General features: G+C 36.7%; 1 protein-coding gene and 1 pseudogene across 2 annotated transcripts; one reads left to right on the top strand and one right to left on the bottom strand.

Moving 5' to 3' along the window:
• The first annotated feature begins 8,447 nt into the window (after positions 1-8,447).
• LOC143546141 (proteinaceous RNase P 2-like) lies at positions 8,448-11,862 on the top strand (annotated as a pseudogene). Its single transcript, XR_013137562.1, has 6 exons — positions 8,448-9,345; positions 10,156-10,257; positions 10,382-10,554; positions 10,649-10,769; positions 11,090-11,157; positions 11,373-11,862. The product of XR_013137562.1 is annotated as a proteinaceous RNase P 2-like (transcript).
• A 3,875-nt stretch (positions 11,863-15,737) lies between these two features.
• On the bottom strand, positions 15,738-19,630 carry LOC143546140 (alcohol-forming fatty acyl-CoA reductase-like). The gene is made up of 10 exons (XM_077037866.1): positions 19,304-19,630; positions 19,039-19,142; positions 18,713-18,915; positions 17,887-17,987; positions 17,582-17,777; positions 17,245-17,406; positions 16,885-16,966; positions 16,531-16,800; positions 16,314-16,441; positions 15,738-16,217 (listed from the first exon to the last, which is right to left on the bottom strand). The coding sequence occupies exons 1-10, from the start codon at positions 19,380-19,382 to the stop codon at positions 16,064-16,066; spliced, it is 1,479 nt and encodes a 492-aa protein (XP_076893981.1). The 5' UTR covers positions 19,383-19,630; the 3' UTR covers positions 15,738-16,063.
• Between the last annotated feature and the right edge of the window lie 1,423 nt (positions 19,631-21,053).

Here is a 21,053-nt window from a genome sequence, read left to right as displayed (position 1 = left end):
ATGAGCTTCATTCAAGATTTTCTTACGCAAACCTCCAATGCTTGGTACCCAAATCCTATTTCCGAGTCTAAGGATACCATCGTCACCCTTGACTAACGAGTCAATGGTGCCATTACGCTTTTCGTCGGAGATTTGGTTTTCTTTGATAGCTTGAGTTTGAGCTAACTTGATTTGTTCAATGAGATCTATTTGGAGTTCTAGACGTAACGCTCGGACTCTTTTGGGCTTCTCATGCTCTTTACGACTTAAGGCATCGGCCACAACGTTTGCCTTACCTTCATGATAAACAATTACGCAATCATAGTCGTTTAGAGTTTCCATCCAGCGTCGTTGGCGCATATTAAGCTCTTTTTGATCAAAGATATGTTTCAAGCTCTTATGATCAGTGTACACAGTAAATCTTACTCCATAGAGATAGTGCCTCCATATCTTTAGTGCAAAGATTATGGCGCCTAACTCTAGATCGTGAGTTGTATAGTTCTTTTCGTGTATTTTGAGTTGTCGAGAGGCGTAAGCAATTACTTTCTTTCGTTGCATTAGTACATATCCCAAGCCTAAGTGAGATGCGTCACTAAAGACAACAAAATCCTCAGTACCTTCTGGCAAAGCCAAGATAGGTGCTTGAGTGAGCTTTTGTTTAAGTATATCGAATGCCTCTTGTTGCTTCGTTCCCCATTCATACTTGATGTTCTTACGAGTTAAGAAAGTTAGAGGAACGGCGATTCGAGAAAAGTTCTCGATGAATCTACGGTAATAGCCAGCCAAACCTAAGAAACTTCGGATCTCGGTTGACGACTTCGGGACCTCCCACTTAGAGATAGCTTCAATCTTAGCGGGGTCTACTTCAATACCGTTAACGTTAATGATGTGACCAATAAATTGCACTTCGTGTAACCAGAACTCACATTTTGAGAACTTGGCGTACAACTTCTCGGTTCTAAGGATTTCAAGTAGGGTTCGAAGATGAATTTCATGATCTGCCTTTGACTTAGAATAAATAAGTTTATCGTCAATAAATACGATAACAAATTTATCCAAGTAAGGCTTGCAAATACGGTTCATCATGTCCATGAACGCGGCCGGAGCATTAGTAAGTCCAAACGGCATAACCATGAACTCATAATGTCCATACCTTGTTCGAAAAGCAGTCTTCGGAATGTCTTCGGATTGAACTTTGAGTTGGTGATAGCCAGAACGAAGATCGATTTTTGAAAAGAAGCTAGCACCTTGAAGTTGGTCGAAAAGATCATCGATACGAGGGAGTGAATATCGGTTTTTGATTGTGACTTTGTTCAATGCACGATAATCGATACACATTCGCATGGATCCGTCCTTCTTCTTGACGAATAAAATTGGCGCTCCCCACGGCGACGAACTCGGTCGAATGAAACCTTTATCCAAAAGCTCATCGAGCTGTTTCTTCAACTCTTTCATTTATGTTGGCGCTAAACGATACGGAGCTTTGGCGATCGGAGCAGTACCAGGAATAAGATCAATTCTAAATTCTACTTCACGATCGGGAGGGATTCCGGGAAGTTCATCAGGAAAGACGTCAGAAAAGTCAGAAACGATAGGGACGTCTTTGATTTCTTTTGGCTTTGATTTTTCAGTGACGTAGGCCATGAATGCGAGGCATCCTTGATTCAAACATTTGTTAGCCCTAATCATGGAGATTATGCTAACTTGGCCAGCGTCTTTGTCCCCTTCACTTTGAATTGTTCGTTTATCGGGGGCTTGGAGTTCAACAGTTTTGCTATTGCAGATGATACGAGCATGGTTATCGGATAACCAATCCATACCAAGTACAATATCAAAACCTGCCAGACTCATGGGTAACAAACAAATAGGCAGAATATAACCAGATAGAAGTATTTTTCCGTTTTCAAGGGATTCGGAGATTTTAACGATTTCGCCACTAGCAGTCTCGACGCTTAGAGTTTTATCTAATTTTGTTAATGGTTCGTTTAATAGACTACAGAAACTATAATCTATGAAACTTAGATTTGCACCAGAATCAAACAAAACTCTAGCATATGTTTCATTGACTGGAAACGTACTGGTTATGGTTTCCGGCATGTCAGCGGCCTTCTTTGTGTTGAGTACAAAGACTCGAGCGTTTCCTTTCTTGTTTTGGCCACTTCCACCCGCACCACCAGCAGCAGGCTTGTTCTTTGGGCATTCAAAACTCAAATGGCCCATTTCCTTGCAATTAAAGCAAGTCATTTTCTTCTTCTAGCAATTAGCAGCATCATGTACCGTACGATTACAGGACTCACAGACTTTAGGAGATGGGGCGAAGTTGCATCGGCCCTTGTGGTATCTCCTACAAGTCTTGCATGGCGTAGAGTTGTTTCGGTTTACGCCTTTGCCTTTAAAACTAGAACTTCCTCCAGTCTTTCCTTGAGCAGCCGTTGGTGTCACCTTCTTATCCTCTTCTTTGTTGTGGACCATGCCGCTCATCAAGTAACCGGACAACTCCATAGCAGAGTCAGCGGTTTGAGGTAGGTGAGACCTTACCATGCCGCGGATTTCCCGCGGCAGTCCCCATATGTATCTTGTGACTTTGCTGGACTCAGGGTTAACCAGCTGGGTAACTAGGCGACAATACTCAAGGAACTTGGTATTGTACTCTCGGAGATTTGTTCCTATGACCTTATGGTTAAGGAACTTGGTTTGAATCTGATCAGTCTCATGCATAGGACAAAATTTCGCCATCACCATGGCCTTAAACTCATCCCAACTCAGACTATACATCTTGTCTATTCCCTTGCTCATCAACAGAGCATTCCACCATTCGTGTGCTTCACCCTTGAACATGAGAGCGGAGTATTGAATTTTCTCCTCCTCAGAACACTTGCTTGTGATAACAAGAGTTTCCATTTCCTCGAGCCACCTCACGGTTGTGATGGTTCCCTTGTCACCATGGAACTCTTTAGGTCCATAGTATTTGAAATCTTTAAACGTACAACCACTAATCTTGAGTTTCTTGAACTCACGTCTAATTTCGCCATTGGTGTTAGATTCATGAACACTCTCTTCAACACGAGATGGGTTTGGATGAGATTTTTCGGATTTTTGAGAGGGATGAACTGAATGATTAACAGTTCGGGAATGCCTAGATTGTCTAGATTGAGATCTAAACGCAGATTCTTCCCTAACCGTATCTTTAATCATCTTTTGGATTCTAGTCATGTATTTCTCAGGAATTTCTTCCTCTCGCTCGTTCTCGGGGCCTTTCCCCTTATCTCTCATCTCTCTTTTTTTTCGAGCGTTATCATTGTTGTTACTTTGTTCAGACATATTTTTCTTTTTCTTTTCAATTTAAGTCTGAAATTTTTAACAATATTTCTTTATTAAACACACATTTTATTTCATATATACATATCTCAAATGGATATGTATATTTCATATTACACACATATATATATATATATATCGTCTCAAAGATATATATAATTCGTCCTTCATTACAAGAGAACGTTTCAGACGTTCTTTATTTATACTTATATTACACATAACAGACAGGACTATTTTACACACAGTCTTCATATGGCCACCATCTTCAGTTCTTCAAGAACTTCTTCACAACCTTCGAAATCTTGTTGCACTTTCGAAGGAGTGTTTCTCCAACTTTCTTCTTTTTCTTCTCTTCCTTGTCTACCTTCTTCCTCCAGTCATCGGTCTCGTGCAATGCGCGATCCAGGTGTTCTTCATATGACTGTGGGATTATGTTTGGGTATCCATACTGCGGAGGTGGGTCACGTTAACCTAGAGTCACCATTTCGTAATGATTCCTCGGTTCTGGATACGGAACATAATCCATGGTGGATGAAAGGTAGAGGTAGGTCTTGGCAGCTTGATTCTGCTCATGGATCTCATCAGCTTGTTCTTGGATTGACGGAATCTCACCTTGAAATGGTGGGAAGCTTGATGAAGCTTGCTTCCTAAGTTTCTCAAGGTGCTGGACATAAGGATCCACAGAACCATAGCTCGCGTTTGGGAAGTGAGTGATCCTTCCATTGGGCTTGCCATTTCGTTGGAGTTCTCAGGATTCTCTTCTTCCGGTTCTTCCTCAGACTCTTCCTCGGGTTCCTCTTCTTCTTCAGGATCTTCCTCCCCTTCTGGTTCCTCCTCTTCCTCTGGTTCCTCCTCTTCTGGTTCATCTTCCTCCATGGGTTGTGTGGTTTCATTGTTTACTGAGATCATTTGGAAGGTCTCATAAGGCATCATTACTCTCATCTTGGGTCTATGGGACGACCCTTCATAGTTGGTTGGTTGGGAGTTAACTTCATTGAGAGTGGAGCTTCCGGCATGCCACTCTTGTTGTTCAGAGAGATACTTCATCCACTCGGAGGATGGTTGAGAGTTTGGTAGGTATCCGGCTGGATAGCATTGTGGTATTTCCGTGGGTTGGTAAGTCGGTACTTCAGATGGTTGATACATTGGTAGGGTTGGTGGATGGTAGCTTGAGTGTCTTGGTGGTTCAATTCCTTGTTTTGGTGGACTATCGGGAACATCTATCGGATAGTGTCGACTTCCGGGGTAGTACACGGGTTTGGACAAGTCTTGTTCCACATCTTGGTTGAAGTATGCTTCTAGTAACCATCGCTCATGTTGTCTTCGGCGTAGGGTTTGGCAATTCCGGCCTCCTTTGCCTTGCGTATAAAGTCTTCAATGTGAGCTTTGAATGACATCTAATATTAGGGGTGGTTTAGAATGTAGAGTGGGAAAGAAAGGTTACCAGCCTATCTTATCCCTAAAACACATAATCAATTATTTCCTAAACTTGGATCGAAGCTTGGGTATTGTTTTGTGATACCCAATTCGCTAAGATCGATGGCTCTGATACCAACCTGTCACACCCCCATCTATGGCCTAGGAGCGTGACCCAACAGTTGGTATCATAGTTGTAAATAAATCAGAGTTATGTTAATTTGCGGAATACTTATAAAACTTTAAGGATCGAAAGTGTAATTTATATGTATACATTCAAAAGACGGGATTATAAAATACCCGTTTAAGTTATTACAAAATATTTATGTGTTTATAATTTACAAACCACCATATTAAGTTATTACAGAATAATCCGAGCCATCGGATATTAGTAGCACTTCGACACTCAAAGTGCTAAACTTGTTCACCTGCAAAATGTAAGAAAATACGTCAGCAACGAATGCTGGTGAACAGGCTGACGCAAAAATAACTCTTTTACTTTATTACCCCTCGAGACTACGCCTGCCTCGGCCCAACGTGGCTTAGGAATAACAAATTCAAATAACACATTATAAACTAGAGCCTCTACACTAGGTTACCTAACAAACACCGCAGCGTTCGACTTCATTAAGTACCCGTAAATATACACATACGGTCGTACTCCCTGCAGGAGAGCGTCCTACGACCAAGGGTGGTGCGATCATGCCCATACATCGCATAGTACCACCTATGTAAGGATCCAAACATATGTATACCACAGCCTGAGGGCTAGGTTTATACCTATAGTTATAATGGTTTTAGGAACACATAGTTCCTTGTAAACAATTTCATATAACAAGTTGACTCATTTTGAAAACAAGTTTAAAAGTTTAGGGGCGTATTCACCTTATCTCTTTAGGATCGGCTTCACTCACCGTCCAAGGGTCTTTCCCTTTTCTTTATCTCGAACCTATAGTTAGGAGTATAAATATTTGTTAGTCGGATACACGATCCGGCTTAAGACCTTTAGTCTTATATCTCAATCCTCGATTGAACATCTAGTTTAATTCTTATTTACTTGAAAACCTCTTGTTTAAAAGTAAATTATAAACCTTTAGTTTATATTCAAAACTCGACGTTTCTTCTTCTCCAAGAAACGTAATCTTTTATTTTATTATTTAAGAATACTCTTTATTCATTAAATAATAATTTCATAACAAAGAATATAATCATATATACTTACACACATATATATGAATTCACAATATTCAATAATAATACTTTTATTCATTTCTTTGTTATGTTTTCTTTTCTTTTATCGAGGTATCGAGTATAACCTCAACTTAAGGACAAAGCCTTGAATATAATATTCAGTTATATTGAATTCGATATTACGCCTAACCTTAGTGGCGCACCCAAATCCTAAGGACTTGAGCAGCACTCCGACACCGCTTTACTTCTCGATCGTCAAATGAGTACACCAAACTTCAATACTCGTTGACACGCTTATCGAGATTCATTGCCATTTCAACAACACCATCTTGGTATGTGGGTGGAGGGTGGCACAACTTCTAAAGGAAACGTTGGTACACAAACGATGAAACGTGGCACGCTTATCGAGGCAAATCGCTTATAGGTTTTAGAGAGAGGCTAGATAGAAGTGGAGAGCAGACGTGGGATGTGGAAATGATCTGCCCTTGGCCGCTATTTATAGGCCTCCAATTGGTTCCCATCTCGGTACGCGATGGGTCCCTCAGCAGACCTATCGCGTACCGTGATATAGGTCTGCTGAAGCACAGCGTAGACCTGCCACGTGTCGCGGTACGCGATGGGTCCCTCAGCAGACCTATCGCGTACCGCGATATAGGTCTGCTGACCCACAGCGTAGACCTGCCACGTGTTGACACGTGGCAGCACATGGTGCCACCGTGTGCCACGTGGCATACGTGTCACAATGTGTCAGGTACCCCATCGCGGTACGCGATGGGGTTCTCCTCTGACTCATCGCGTAGCGCGATGGGTCAGGAAATCAGAATTTTCAATTTAAACCCTCAAGTTTGGATTTTGACAAATTTTAGTCCCTAAACTTTGGAAAGTTAATACTTTGAACTCGAAATTTTCACGGTGTTACAGTAACAAAAGTGGCTATTTCAATAATACCCAACCTCCACCTTTTTTTTGAAACTTGTATTTTAATGATTCAAATTATCCCAATTAACAATGTAACCGATAACAATCCCAACTTTAGTTTCACCATCAATAACAATCTTTGTCTAACAAAGTGTTAACTCGACTGGTATTTCTTTTTAAATTATTGTCAACATAACTAGAATACCTTCATGCAAATAACCAAATTACCTTTACATTAAATATATATAATAAAAAATAATAAATTATTATATTACATGCCGCTTATATAATTAAAGAGACAAACAACCCGAGCCACCCTTCGGAACCCTTCATCGCCTCATCGAAGCACATGCAACACCACTGACCGCCGTCGTCCGGCTATTTGCACCAACATTGGGTATGTCCACCTCCACTTGCAACAACTCCACGACGACCAACCGTCGGGAGGTAACTTAAAAGAAATAACTAATGAAGTTAACCCTCTGAGACAAAGACTGTTATTGATAATGAAAATAAAAATTGAGATTGTTGCCGGTCACATTGTTAGTTGAAATTAATATTAGCTAATGCTTAACAGTTTTTATTATTAAAATCAGTTTTTCCTCTTCTTTTTTTACACTTTGAGCTCAACCATATATTAAACAAAAATGAAAGTATTAATCCCTTTTAGCCTACTTTAGATATAATACAATTTTTAAAGATACCCGTATTTTATAAATTTGGTGTCGGGCTAAAAGTGAGAAAATGCTTTATCTTAGGCTTCTAATAACTAAGGTAAAAAAAGCCCAAGTCTTGAAAATGATCGACATTTTAAGGCTTTAGTGCTTCACAATCTATTCCTTCTCAATCGCAAACCCTACTACCCTAGCAGCCATAGTCAAACGTCAAAGCCAATTCGGTTAAGTCAGCCGAATCACACCGTTCGCCCTCATAATCATCCCATTAAGGGGTCAAGAAACCGAAAAACCAAAAAATCCAAACCGTAAATACTGATTCGAAACAAAAACCGATGGTTTGGTTTTGTGTTTTTATAAAAACCGAACTTCCGGTTAGGTTTTGGTTGTAATAAAACCGAAAAAACCGAACCGAACCGAATTTCTAGATTTTTATATTTTATTCTAAGTAATTTATAAAAATTTGATAAATACGTAACTCGTATATTTTTGGCCAGATATATAATAGTCAATTAGTTAATTATTAACCAAATTATTTTACATCTATATACATTATTTTCGGCATAAAATTTTCAAGTTCAAATGGTAAAAATCGAAACCAAACAGTTTCAAAAATCCAAAAACTGAAGTTTTGGCTTGGTTGTAACCTAAAACCGCACCATGCATACCCTACATTCCACCACTCAAGCGTCGGTGCTTCATAACTCTTCTAGTTAAGCGTCTTCACAATCGCAAACCCTAGTTTCCACACGTTGAATCCGAATCCATTTTCAACATTTTGAATCCGAACCGATTCAAATCTGAACACACTTTCCAAAAATCTCAAACCCGAATAACCCGGTTGCAGCCGCACATAAACCTCTAACTATGCACATTTACTAATAGTCAAGGGACTCCATTTCACCATTTTCACTTCTTAATGGGTTTTTCCGTCTCACGTTAATCACAACAATGAAGAAGAATCCGATCAAAACCCCCAAAAAACCCCAAACTCCGGCATCCAAATTCAACTCTGATTTCAGCATCTGCTCAAAAGCCAAAGACTTCACCGGTTCAATCACTCTATTCGAATCAGCAGTCACCCAAAACCTCAAACTCAATCTCCACCACTTAAACTGCTTCCTATACATATGCTCAAACTCAATCGAATCATACCCAGACATTGCAATTAATAAAGGGTTTGAAATATTCAATCATATGGTGTCGAGTAACATAAACCCTAATGAAGCTACCATTACTGCTGTTTGTAGATTAGCTGCTGGTAAAAACGATGCTGATTATGCGTTTGAGTTGGTTAAGAGTTTGGTTAAGTATAATGACAAACCCAGGTTGAGAACTTACGACCCGTGTTTGTTTTGTTATGTGAAGAATTTGGTGCCGAAAACGCGTATAATGTGGAAAAGGATATTTTGAGTTACGGGTTGTGTTTGGAAGAACCCGAGATTGCGGCGTTGTTGAAGGTGAGTGCGGAAGTTGGGAATGCAGATAAGGTGTATGATTATATGCTTAAGTTGAGAGCGTGTGGGAAATGCATTAGTGAATCGACGGCGGAGGTTGTTGGGAATTGGTTTGGTGGAGAGTTTGGGGAGAGAGTGGTGGGAGAGTTGGATGTGGGTCGGGTTAGAGATGTGGTTGTGAAGAATGGAGGTGGGTGGCATGGGCTCGGGTGGATTGGGAACGGGAAGTGGGTGGTGCGGAGGACGAGTGTGGGTTCGGGTGGTGGGTGTTGTGGGTGTGGAGACGGTTGGCGTGTGTTGATATTGGGAAGGATGATGCGGAGAAGTTTGCTCGGTCGGTTGTTGCGTTGACGGTTGAAAGGGAAAAGAGATGTAATTTCACTCAGTTTCAGGTATATCATGTTTATAAATTAGTCTTTTTGATGTAGTCTGTCGTTGCATATATTTAGTTTGAAGGGTATGTTAGAGCAGAGCAGTTAGCAGTTATAGTTTCTGTTATTATAATCGGTTAATTTGTTCATTTAGTTGGTTTGTTTAGACACCTCTATACATAAGACGTGTCATGCTTCATTTTGACATGTTTAGTAGTTTTTGTAGACCCAATATTACATTTTGACCCATTGATTAACCCGTCACCCGTGTACGTTTTTTCCCCAAAGCAGCCTATTCTTTCAAGAATGGGTCATGATTGCTACCACTAAATTTTTTTCGCAAAATATTTAGTTTTTTTACACTCTTTGGTCCAAACGCCGTTCAGTTTTTTCCAAATGTTGAATTGATGTTTTAGGGCTTTTGATCGGAATGAGGACACGAGTCGATTGATGTAAAACTTACCTCGAAATGGTGCTCCAAACGGCTTGATTTTTGTTAATTGGAAGTTTAAACACCCGAATTGAAGCACTGTCTTGTCGTTTGAACCACAGTTTCGAGGTTAGTTTTACATAAATCGACTCATATCCTCATTCCGATCAAAAGCCCTAAAACATCAATTTAAAATTTGAAAAAAACTTTACCACGTTAAGTGTTTTTTTTAACGGTGGTCCAATGAAAACAATTAGTGTGAAAGTTGGGACCGGTGACATCTATTTATTAAGGTGGGATTATTATCGGTCAACTACAAAAAGGCGGGATTATTAAAATCCAATTTGCCTTCTTTTTACTGGTCGTAAAATGATGAATGTAGTTTTTTTTAATTGTTTTAGAACTGGTTGGATGAACATAATGATTTTGAAGCTATAGTGGATGGTGCAACCGTTGGACTCTACCAGCAAAACTTTGCAGATGGTGGATTTAGTGTTCCTCAGGTTGTGTACGTCTCTAATTTTTTTTAATGCTTATTATGCTTTTTGTTTTCTTTTTTTGAAAAAAAATTAGAAGCCACTTGTTCTAACAATTGAATTTTGTTTTCTGGAAATTGCTATAAAGCAGCTTGAAGCTGTTGTTAACGAACTACATAACCGAAGCAATAAATGGCCACTAGTTATTCTACACGAGAAACGGATAAATGCACTTTTAGCTAATCCGTATAATCGAGGTATACTGGAGGAGTGGATTGAAAAGGGGATTCTCTATGGAACACCGGTTGGTTCAAATGATGATTGGTAAGACCGTATAAGTTATCTTATATCCCATGGTGGTTAAGATGTTAATTCAATTTAAGATATGCTTTCTTATATTTTTTGGTTCTCTGTATAGGTATTGGATTTATGCTTGTGTAAAACTCAATTGTATGCTTGTGACAAATGATGAAATGAGAGATCATATTTTTGAACTTTTGGGGAGTAGTTTTTTTCCTAGATGGAAAGAAAGACATCAGGTATGTGCTATGTATAAACCTTGTTGATATTTAGTTTTATTCTAAGGTTTTAACTATCTATGCATTTTGTAATTCTGTCCATTTTGGGCTTCTTTAGTTGTAGCACATTAACATGTTTTAATTGCCTATTGAAAGGTTTGAACAAACACACAGTTAACCTATAGGGGGTGACACTATGAATCACATAACTTGAGTCGTGTAATCAAACAAAAACAAAATGCCGGTCCTTGATGCTTATTCGGTCTGTCGTTTGTAAATAAACATCATAATAAGGTAACATTAAAGTCAACTTCGTGATGCTATTGCTGTCCACATTGCAGGTTCACTACACATTTTCAAAAGGTCAACTTAAACTCGAGATGCCACCTCATATTCCCTTGTTATTCAGGTATTTTGCTCTCTTAGTTTCATTTTCTTGCTACTTACGATGAAAAAAGAACATTTGTGGCAATTTTCACTAAACAAGTTTTTTTGACCTGTTTGGGATAAAGCGCAAAGTCGCAAACCAAATCAACCCATTCATAATAAATGGGTCGAAATTATGTATAAGCAACAGTATCATGAGGACCAAAATCAGAATATAAAATTTATTAATTTGATCAGGAATCGGAGAGAGGGTCGTGGCATGTACCTATAGCGGGTGAATATTACGATGAGTCGTTAAGACCATGGCTTTGTATCACCCGTCCTGAAATCTGTAAAGATTCTGATGAGTTCTCCAAGTGTGAAGAATCTCGGGAATCTGGGAAGATGATTAACGGAAAAGTTATAAACCCGTGTTCCAATTCTTCAAATAACTCTGAAACTATTTCTATAACGGGTAAAAGAAAGGAAAGATCTGACTGACTTCTGAGACTCCAACCAAGTAGCACTTTCTTGAGATTCACTTGCAAGAGTTAACCCCTAAAGTTTGTTAAATGTTTCAAAATTTTGGTGACCCTGCTGTTGTCTGTCTGATATTGTTATATAATTAAAAAGTAGTATTTAAATTGTTTTCTGTTTTCTTTATTTATGTTAGCGGGTTGGTTTTTATTGATGTTTACAGTTTGCCTGGTTAGTTGCGTCATACACGTCTTTATAACAATATTCGTTTTGCTTACGCCTTATAAGACGTGTTCATTTTTCTCATGACACTACCATTATATAAATGACAGTACGTATGTCTAGTAGTGTGTAGTTGAAACCAAAAGATGATTTACGCAACTTTTTAATTGTATGATTTGTATCAGTTGTCTTAATTCGTAAGTCCCCGATAAGCAAGATACATGAATGATCACAAGATACATGAATGATCACTATATGTGTATAAAACTAACTTGAGAATGATCAATCGGTTTGTTAAAGAATTATTTTGTTGAGATTTCCAAATATTATTTTTACTCTTAGTTTTTATTTAGTTTTACAATTCAAGGAAATTAGAAATATTAAAACCCGCATGCTATTTCCATTGACCTTGAATGTTTCAAGTTTTGATGTGCACTCAGTTTTAAGGTTAGTTTGCCATCACATCAAAGTTAACAATGCACAAACATATGTATATTAGTGGTGTTCATGATTCAGTATAAATCCGTGAACGTGTTCAAATCGGATATCAATTTGGTTTCACGATCGGTCATTCCTTTTTTAATTTTGGCTTTCGGCTTAAAAAATTTCAATTGAACATTTGAACGCTTAGGTTTACGCTTTAGAGTCGAAACTAGTATGAAAATTCCGAACCGGACCGCGAGATGCTGTGCTGCATAATTTTTAATTTTTATTTGTGCTGCAAATATTTTTGAGTTTTTATTTAAGCCACATAAGTTATACTGCTTTAGTTATTACAATGGGGCACTCTACCATAGGACCACTACCACGTAGCCATGTAGGCTTTGGAGAAGAGTTTTTATTTGGGCTTTAATAATTCATAATGGACTAGTACCATTTATAATGGTAGGGAAGCCTGAAGTGAAATACTTCTTTTTTTTGTTTCTTTTTTTTTTGGATAAGGGAAGTGGAGTGGAATGGAATGAAGAGATGGCTATTAAAAGAAAAAGTAAGATTAAATTACAGTGTTTTTCTTTAAACATAGTCAAATTTAAAGATTGAATCGTTTAAAAAGTTAATTTTCACTCTATCATTTAAATGAGACAGTGTCTTGTTTTTTTGGTTCTTTTTTTACTAACAACCATCCATTTTATCTAGAGGTGCATAAATCGGGTATTTTAAGGAAACAGATCCGGGTAGGAACCGGTTCAGTGTATAGTCAACAAAAGTTAAAACTGGGTAGGATAGGAACTGGTTCCGGGTAACGTTAGGTAGTTGACCGGGTTTTCCGTGTTTTTTCTTGGTTGGGTCGGGTATGGTGGAACTGGTTCCAGCATGTCTGAGTCGGTTCAGGTTCCGGGTAGAAACCAAAAGCCCGTCCCTACCCGCAGGTAGTGTAGGGTCAGGACCGGTATTGAATAGGAAACAAAAGTAAACATTTTAAAGATTCTGATTCATAAATTGACTACGTTTAAAACAAATTGTAATTTATTCCAAAAAGAAAAGAAAAAAAAAAGTAATCATGCAAATAGCTTTATTATAAAAAGACGCCAAACGTCCCGTACGTCGATGTCGAGCTATATAGTTGTAGTTGTACTAAGAATAATGACCGCCAAAACAATGTCACTTAAATTAATATTTAATAGCATCACAGTAATATAATTATGGATTTATGTCATAAATAGTGACTTAGATAGAGACAATCCAACAGAAAAATCAACGCACATTGGTATCTTTCAAAGACTAATTAAGCAAATAGCATCACTCGAATACAACAATGCAAATGGCATTGATCTTTAGTAGAATAGACTTTACGATTTAAAAGGGGATAACAGCGTAACTTGTTGCTTGCTTACCCATTATACAAATATAGTTCGGTTTGTGTTTATATGTGTAAGAAATATATTATTAATGCTTTAATGTATAAACACAAACGAGCCATTGTATCAAGTAAAGGATCCATATATAAAAAAAAGTAGCAACACAAATAGCGACAATATTTTACGACGAAAGGCGTCTCCATAGACAAATTTTTAGGTGTTACATGACCTGCTTATACGATTTTAACTTGTGCTAAAATTATTAAACATGACGTTGTAATTGTGTGTAGCATACTAAAATTCTCTCCTTTTAAATCTTTCGCACTTACCGTTTTATGCGCTATTAACCAAAGCAGGAAATTTCTAACTAGATTGTGATTTTAAAACCAAAATGCATTATACATCTCTTCCCCCATCCCAATTCCATCTCATCCCCTATCCCCAATTTCAATCTTAAATAGTTCAATGTAAAAAAAAAAAAAACTAATCTAGAAAGTTAAGTGCTTGATAATTTATGGAAAACAAACTAATCTCCAATATATAACTTCTAGAAAGATAAGAAATAAATTACGAAATTGTAATTTATAGTTAACTTATAGGGTTGCTTGATTGTGATTTTAATAATATAAAAAAAACTTATTAAAAATAGTAAGTGGTTAACTATTAGTAGCTTTAGTCACTAGATATATAAACAAAACTTACGGGTTTGATATATTTAAATGAATAAATTTGAAATGTTGCACGCAAGGGTACATGCTACGTATACAAGAAAGTGCGTGGTGAGCCCAACCCTAAATGGTAACCCTGCCCTAAGTCGGCCCCTATTTTTTTTTCTCCAAGAACTGGGGCCATCCCCTAAATAAGTCCTCGAATTACAAAACACACATGTATAAGTTTACGATATATTTTAAGGAGTTTGGGGGGTGTTTTTGAAGTATACTGTAGGGTTATTCACAGTTCGTTTTCAAGCTGTGAAAACGTCTAAACTGTTCATCGGTTTGGATTCACGGTTGGTTTTTTCAACTACCTTATGATCGGTTGGTTCTTAATATTTTCAAACCGTAATGCACGGATTGGTTTACGGTTTATACCGAAACAAACCGTATAAACCGGGCCGAACCGTAAAATATATTATATTAAAGTTTTGAAATATTTCATATATTAAAATAATTAAAATTGTTTTAAATATATTTTTAGTCAAATTAAATCAAAAGTAAGCAATCCTAGTTTCTTATTCTCATTTCTTATTTCTCAATACAATAAGTAGACTTGCTACGTGTTTAATTTGCAGGTTTTCAAAGTTGTAAATCTCTTATGTTCATGTTATAAAATCCTTATAGACTGTTAATGCCCATAGATTTTGTTTTATGTTATCAGTGTTGAAATCATCTCTCTTCTTTTTGAAATCTCTTATGTATAGCTTATTTTGGACATCTTGTATCAAAGGACAACGAGCCCAAATCGTGAAATGGTTTGGTTTGGTTTGGTTTGGTTCAGTTTAAGAGTAATGGTTTGTTTTTGGTTTACAAAAATAAAAAACCCGTCATAATAGTTTGTTCACGGTTGGACCTAAAAATTGAAACGTGAACACCCCTAGTATACGGTGCATTGTAATTTAATACAATAAGTATAGCCTTGGAAACTTTCTTATTATTTTTTTAAACACAAAAAATGTTTTGCCAATAAAAGTTCAGCTAGCATTAACCATCCTAGCTCAACTATGTGGATGTACCATACACAGTGTATATAGTGTGGCCCTCAGTGGTCGCTATGACATAAGTTGCCATGAAAATTAAATGCATTCTTATGCTATATTAAATACGATTTGATTTATGATACCGGGGGTATAGTGCAATTATTACTTTCTGTATTGGAGTTTCTATATTCATCTATAGAAAATAATCTCTTACAAAATTTATTTATACATATATATATTTCTTTCTATAGTAAAATCTCTGAAATAATTTAGAGATAGATCGAGATAGGAATATGGATGTAGAAGAAAAATAAAAGAAGTCTCTAAAATTTAAAGATGGAGAAGAAAAGAGAAACTCTAGTATGAGTGCTCCTACAATGTGTACCAGACCTTCTAAAACTTATATTTATTACAGAGCAATAACTTTTGTTTTTAAAGAAATGTGATTCAAAAGCATTGAGTTGAAACCTTTTGTGGTAATAGATCGTTTGGTTGAAGTGATCATCAAGGTATTTGAGTGTAAAACATTCAGTTGGTAGTCCTTGTCAATCTACGACTCGAGTTTTGTTTCAAGAGATTTTTTTTAACGATCAACAAAATCCGGCCACCAGGATACACCCGATATTGTTACAAGTGAATTAACTGAAAAATAGAATTTTGATCCACAAAGAAAAGTAACTATATGGCTTGATATATATAAAAAGTTCATAGATCCATTGTTGTTTTGAACTCATCCAGTTTTGACGTCACCCTGATCATTTGAATCCGCGTTCTCTTACTCCAGGAAGGTGTGTATGCTCGAAGTACTCGTTCCAATCGATTATCCTTGGATCAAAATAGAATATATTCTCTTCCTCTCCGCTCTCTCTAACCACTCTCCGTAGCTTTTCAGTATTCATATCATCATAGCTGGCACGTACACATCAGGTTTAATTTGTAACTTAGACGAAAATACAAGGTGAAAAGTTACTAAATAATTTAAACCAAGATTTAGAAGCTACTTACAAGCTTTTAGTGAACAAGTATGGTTTGTAAAGGTCCACTAAACGTAACACAAAGTCGATCTTATATTTAAGATTCTTGTATGTGCCTTCAAAAGCGCGGAAAAGTATAAAATTCACAAGTTGGAGCACCTAATTAATTAAGGAAAATGTAAAATAATTGGTCCCTATATAGATGAGATCAGAATTAGTGACTGAAATGAAAAGATATTAAGACAAACCATGAGCGGAAGCAAATAACGAAGAGCAATGTATCTATGGAAGCTAGCCATTGAATTCAACACGGTAACTTCACCAACAATGATCGGCTTGCCATTCTTTCCTATGCATGGATAATTGGTAAAATACCGGTAGCTACATCTTTGAATTGTGTTGAACTGAAATGGATTTGATACCGAAGATCCAACATGGTAAATTGTTTCAGAACAAGCTAGATTTGCGTGAGCAGCTATTGCTGCAATCATAGCATTCACTACCATATCCGCCGGCACCTAACAGTTTTCAACTCCTCGTCGTTAATTGTTCCAAAAACTTATTCGTAAATGTATATATAGTTTTAAGGAAATGAAACGCACCACATCGTATATACCCTCAGGGTTTCCGAGGAAACATGTCAAACGACCTTTGCCATAACCGAGAACCAAGCTATCAATGGTCCTGTTAATTTGAAATCAGGCTGTTACTGGATCATGAAGTCAATTTTATCATATTTCTTCGAGACACATTCTTATAATAGTAAATTAAATATACCATACTTTTTTGCCAAATTTTTTATTAAGGGTGGAGAAAAGGTATTAAGTTGTGGTTTTACTAGCACCATTAGCTACTCGATTATACACTTATGAACACTTCTAGCTAGTGTAATATATAGGACATTGCTTGTTTGTAGTTGAGTCACGTCTTCTAAAATGAAAAGAAACCCAAGAGTCGTTTACCTGATTCCTTCAACCCAGCCGGGGAAGGGTTCTTTGAAAGTACTAGTGACGATTGTTGGACGAATAATAACCACTGGCATGTCTCCTTTTAAGTGCCCTATAATCATCTCCCCTAGTGCCTTGGTGAAGACATATGTATTTGGCCAACCATAGTGATGCGCCCTATAATAAAAACTTTTATTATCAAGTCCAACACTACTTAAATTTGTGTTAAAAATTTTAATAAATACAAAATGCACTACAATAAGAAGGAATAGTTACGGACGAATGGTTGTTGTCAAAAACAGTCTTTTAAGTGATACTTCTTTGTTTAGTAGTGATGAACAGAGTAAAATACCTTTGCATTCCCAAATCTTTCATGGCTATCTTAATTGATTTATGGCTAGAATTATTATCAGATTTGAGTTCTTTCAGTTTATCTTCAACAATCTTCCTCTCTTCATCTATGTCTAGACCGGGTGTTCCATTGAGTGACTCTCCCAAGTGGTATGGAGTTTCAAGCATCAATCCAGGCTTCTCACCGGAGACATAGGCTGAATATACGCAGTTTTAATTAGACAGTCATTGTACCATAAAAATAAAAGAGATAAATGTCTTTTTTCCTCATGAATAATTCAAAATAATTAGGGTTGGAAAAATAACCAGTGGAAATATGGAGAAGTAGCTTTATGTTGACACACTTCTGAGCGAACTTCAAAACGTTCTTAGCGCCAAATGTATTAATATTTAGGGCTAAGTCATAACTACAACAAACCAAGTAAGCATCAGTACGTTTGTGTTCCAAAGATTAATAACAATATATGCAATATAATAAGAAAACTTGAATTAAGTTCAGATTTTTTGGGTTTTTAGTTAGGAAATGGCCTAAATATCACATTAAGTCGCAACCACGTAAGAATCCTTTTAGATTAACTACTTTGTATTACATAGATAATCTTTAATCAGATGCTTTAATGAGAAAAAAATGAGTATATAATTCTGTCATAACCGTATACTAGAAATTAAGTCAAGACTTGCGTTTTATAGTTGGGAATGATCACAACGTTTTGTTGAAACGATACAAATTTTCTTAATAGAGTATTTTTGTTGATGGTTAGAATTGGTTTCTGAGGCAAGCTTATTGTCAATAGCAGTTGCTAGTGCTAGCTCTCACTTGTTAGTGCTCACAGTTGTTGCTGATTGCATAATTTTAATTGACGAACCAAGTTGCTATATATCATAGTTACCACTAACGATCAGCTAACATAGATGATCAGTTACTACTGACAACAAGTTATTCTTCCTTTGAACTCTTGGGACCGGGTTCGTTGGTGCTAGAAATAACAATATTCCGGAACAAGCATGTAGCACGCATATCTTATCGATCGAGCTTGTATTAATGCTAATTGTGGTTCAACTTTGATGCTAAAGTAAATCAACTAAATTAAAATGTCTTGATAATAATAACAATATATGATCATATATATACCTTTCATCAAAGTTGGTGGTGGCGGCGGCATTGACAACAATATCAACATCTCTCCACATTTCGTCTTTCAAAGTGGAGTCTTGTACTCCCAAATCCTCACAAGTGATGTCTCCGCCAACAGGCGTAACCTTTTCGGACAAAAATTTCTTCAGGTTTGTACCATGTTTCTCTTTCAGAAGCTTAAACAAGTCCTTCCCCACTGCCTATATATACATATTCATGTGAAAAACCTTTCAGCATTTATGACATTATAAAAAAAACATTGACATAAAGAATTTAAGCAAGATAGATAAATAATATGCATGCCACAAAGACATGAATACTACCTCGGTGTTAAACCGTTGCAACGCAGACTTGCCATCCGGAGCTCTAATGAGAAGATAGAGTTTCTTCACATTTGGTTGAACTCTTAATACCTTCTCCACAAAAACTGCATTTATATGTAGGTATCACTAGCCAATTAATACACATGAAAGTATATATATATATATATATATTTATATATATATATATATATATATATATATATTTATATATATATATATATATATATATATATATATATATATATATAGTTCAAAAGATCCTTACTTTTGGCAAGAAAACCAGTGGCACCAGTGATTAATATGACTTTGTTCTCAAGATAGTCAACAATGCTACCCAATTCCATTATTATACAATTAGATGGTAATCAATATAGGCTTAAGTTTGAATATAAGCACTCTATTTCTTGTTCTGGAGATATATAGAGATTTTCAAGGAGTAGTAGGATATGATGGATGAAAATTATACAAATAGTACTATGGTCTAATACTAGAAAAAATATGTGAAATGGAAAGGGTGAAAAGTTGAATAGTGATAGAGAACAAGAAACCGAGTTTTTCTCTTATCGGTCTCTTGTCTTACATATTAATTATATATGTATAAATAGAGAGACCAACCCTTTGGTTGTATTTATTTTTCACAGCATTTTAGTTGGGCATTAATGATAGGTCACTAGCCATAAACCTCTAGTCAGTGTCGAGCCTCTTGTTAGATATATATTCTTGAATCAAGCTTGCTAAAAGTGTGATTTGAGTTGAGCTTATACAAAGTTTGAGCCAAGAAGTAACCTTGTTTAATAAGCAAGTCCGGACTTAAGCATGTATACCATACTAGGCTAGACTCGAGACACTCCTAGAATAAGGGTGACCTAGACACTCATTGTGGGTTTATGTAGCCAAACCAATCACCAACACACGGCAAAGGCTTACTTGTTGTAACCTAAAGCAAAGTACTAAGGTTGAATAAGGTCCTAAAATACAAATACACACACACCAAACCGTCATTAAAGACAGATTACCGACGACTTAAGAAGCCATTGTTAATCTGTCATCAAACACCTACGAATAACCAAAGCAACCAACTGTGGCAATAATAATTCGGTAAGGTCTTATAATAATAATAATTACGATAATGTTACTAACAACTATTACTATTAATACTGTAATTGGTTTTATGTTACTTATGAGAAGTTCTTCAATAAATATAGCTGTATCTTAGCTAAAATGACCAAATTCCCGCTCGTTCTCACTTTTTTCCCAGTCTGCACACCATTTCTTTTGTCTCGAGAACAACCTATGAATACCCACAATCACGTCTATCACCCTACCCACAACCACCATCGTCGTACCATTCGCCACAATCACCAATCACCATTATGTAGCACCTCCAGAGTCCCTCTTGCCACCGTCACGTCACACCACTGTAGCCACCACACCGGCCAGAACCCTAATTCCGGCTACCGAGTGGGACCCCCACCCCCTCTAATTATTTTGATTGGATATTGGTTTTAATATGTCTTTGCTAGCTAGGCATTGTTGTTTATATGTATTGGGGGGTTTTAATATATGTATTGGTTTGCATATGACATTAGTTTTGTCTACGTGTATTTTGCCTTGATCTTGTGTATTGGTTCTTATGTGGCGTCGTATAAGATTAAGATTGTGCAGGGCCTGCCCATAGGGGTGGCGGGGTGGTCGACGGCCATATGCCCGACACCCCGTTAGGCCCAAATATTTTTTTTTTAAATAAATTTACTTTTATTAAAAAAAATATGAATGTTTAATGTTTAAACTCAATTACATGACCACTAGTTTGGTCTAGTGACAAAGGGGTATTAATCTTAACCAAAAGGTTATGGGTTCTAGTCTCATTTATGACATTTTTAATCCTATTTTTATTAATCTTAACCAAAAGGTTATGGGTTCTAGTCTCATTTAGGACATTTTTAATCCTATTTTTATACACAAATTTTTTACACAACCCAAATTATAACCAAGTAAACCCATATAAAAATTTA

Source organism: Bidens hawaiensis, unplaced genomic scaffold, assembly GCF_021521415.1.
Source record: "Bidens hawaiensis isolate Kalapana, Puna unplaced genomic scaffold, B.hawaiensis_p1.1 tig00014233_1, whole genome shotgun sequence".
NCBI lineage: Eukaryota > Viridiplantae > Streptophyta > Magnoliopsida > Asterales > Asteraceae > Bidens > Bidens hawaiensis.
This window is presented reverse-complemented; position numbering and strand designations above follow the sequence as displayed.

Coding starts and splice junctions, on each gene's coding strand:
- LOC143546140 (XM_077037866.1), bottom strand. CDS start 19,382: ATGGAATTGGGTAGCATTGTTGACTATCTTGAGAACAAAGTCATATTA. Junction 18,916..19,038: donor TGCAACGGTTTAACACCGAG/GTAGTATTCATG, acceptor ATGTATATATAG/GCAGTGGGGAAGGACTTGTT. Junction 17,778..17,886: donor ACTTCTCCATATTTCCACTG/GTTATTTTTCCA, acceptor GCGTATATTCAG/CCTATGTCTCCGGTGAGAAG.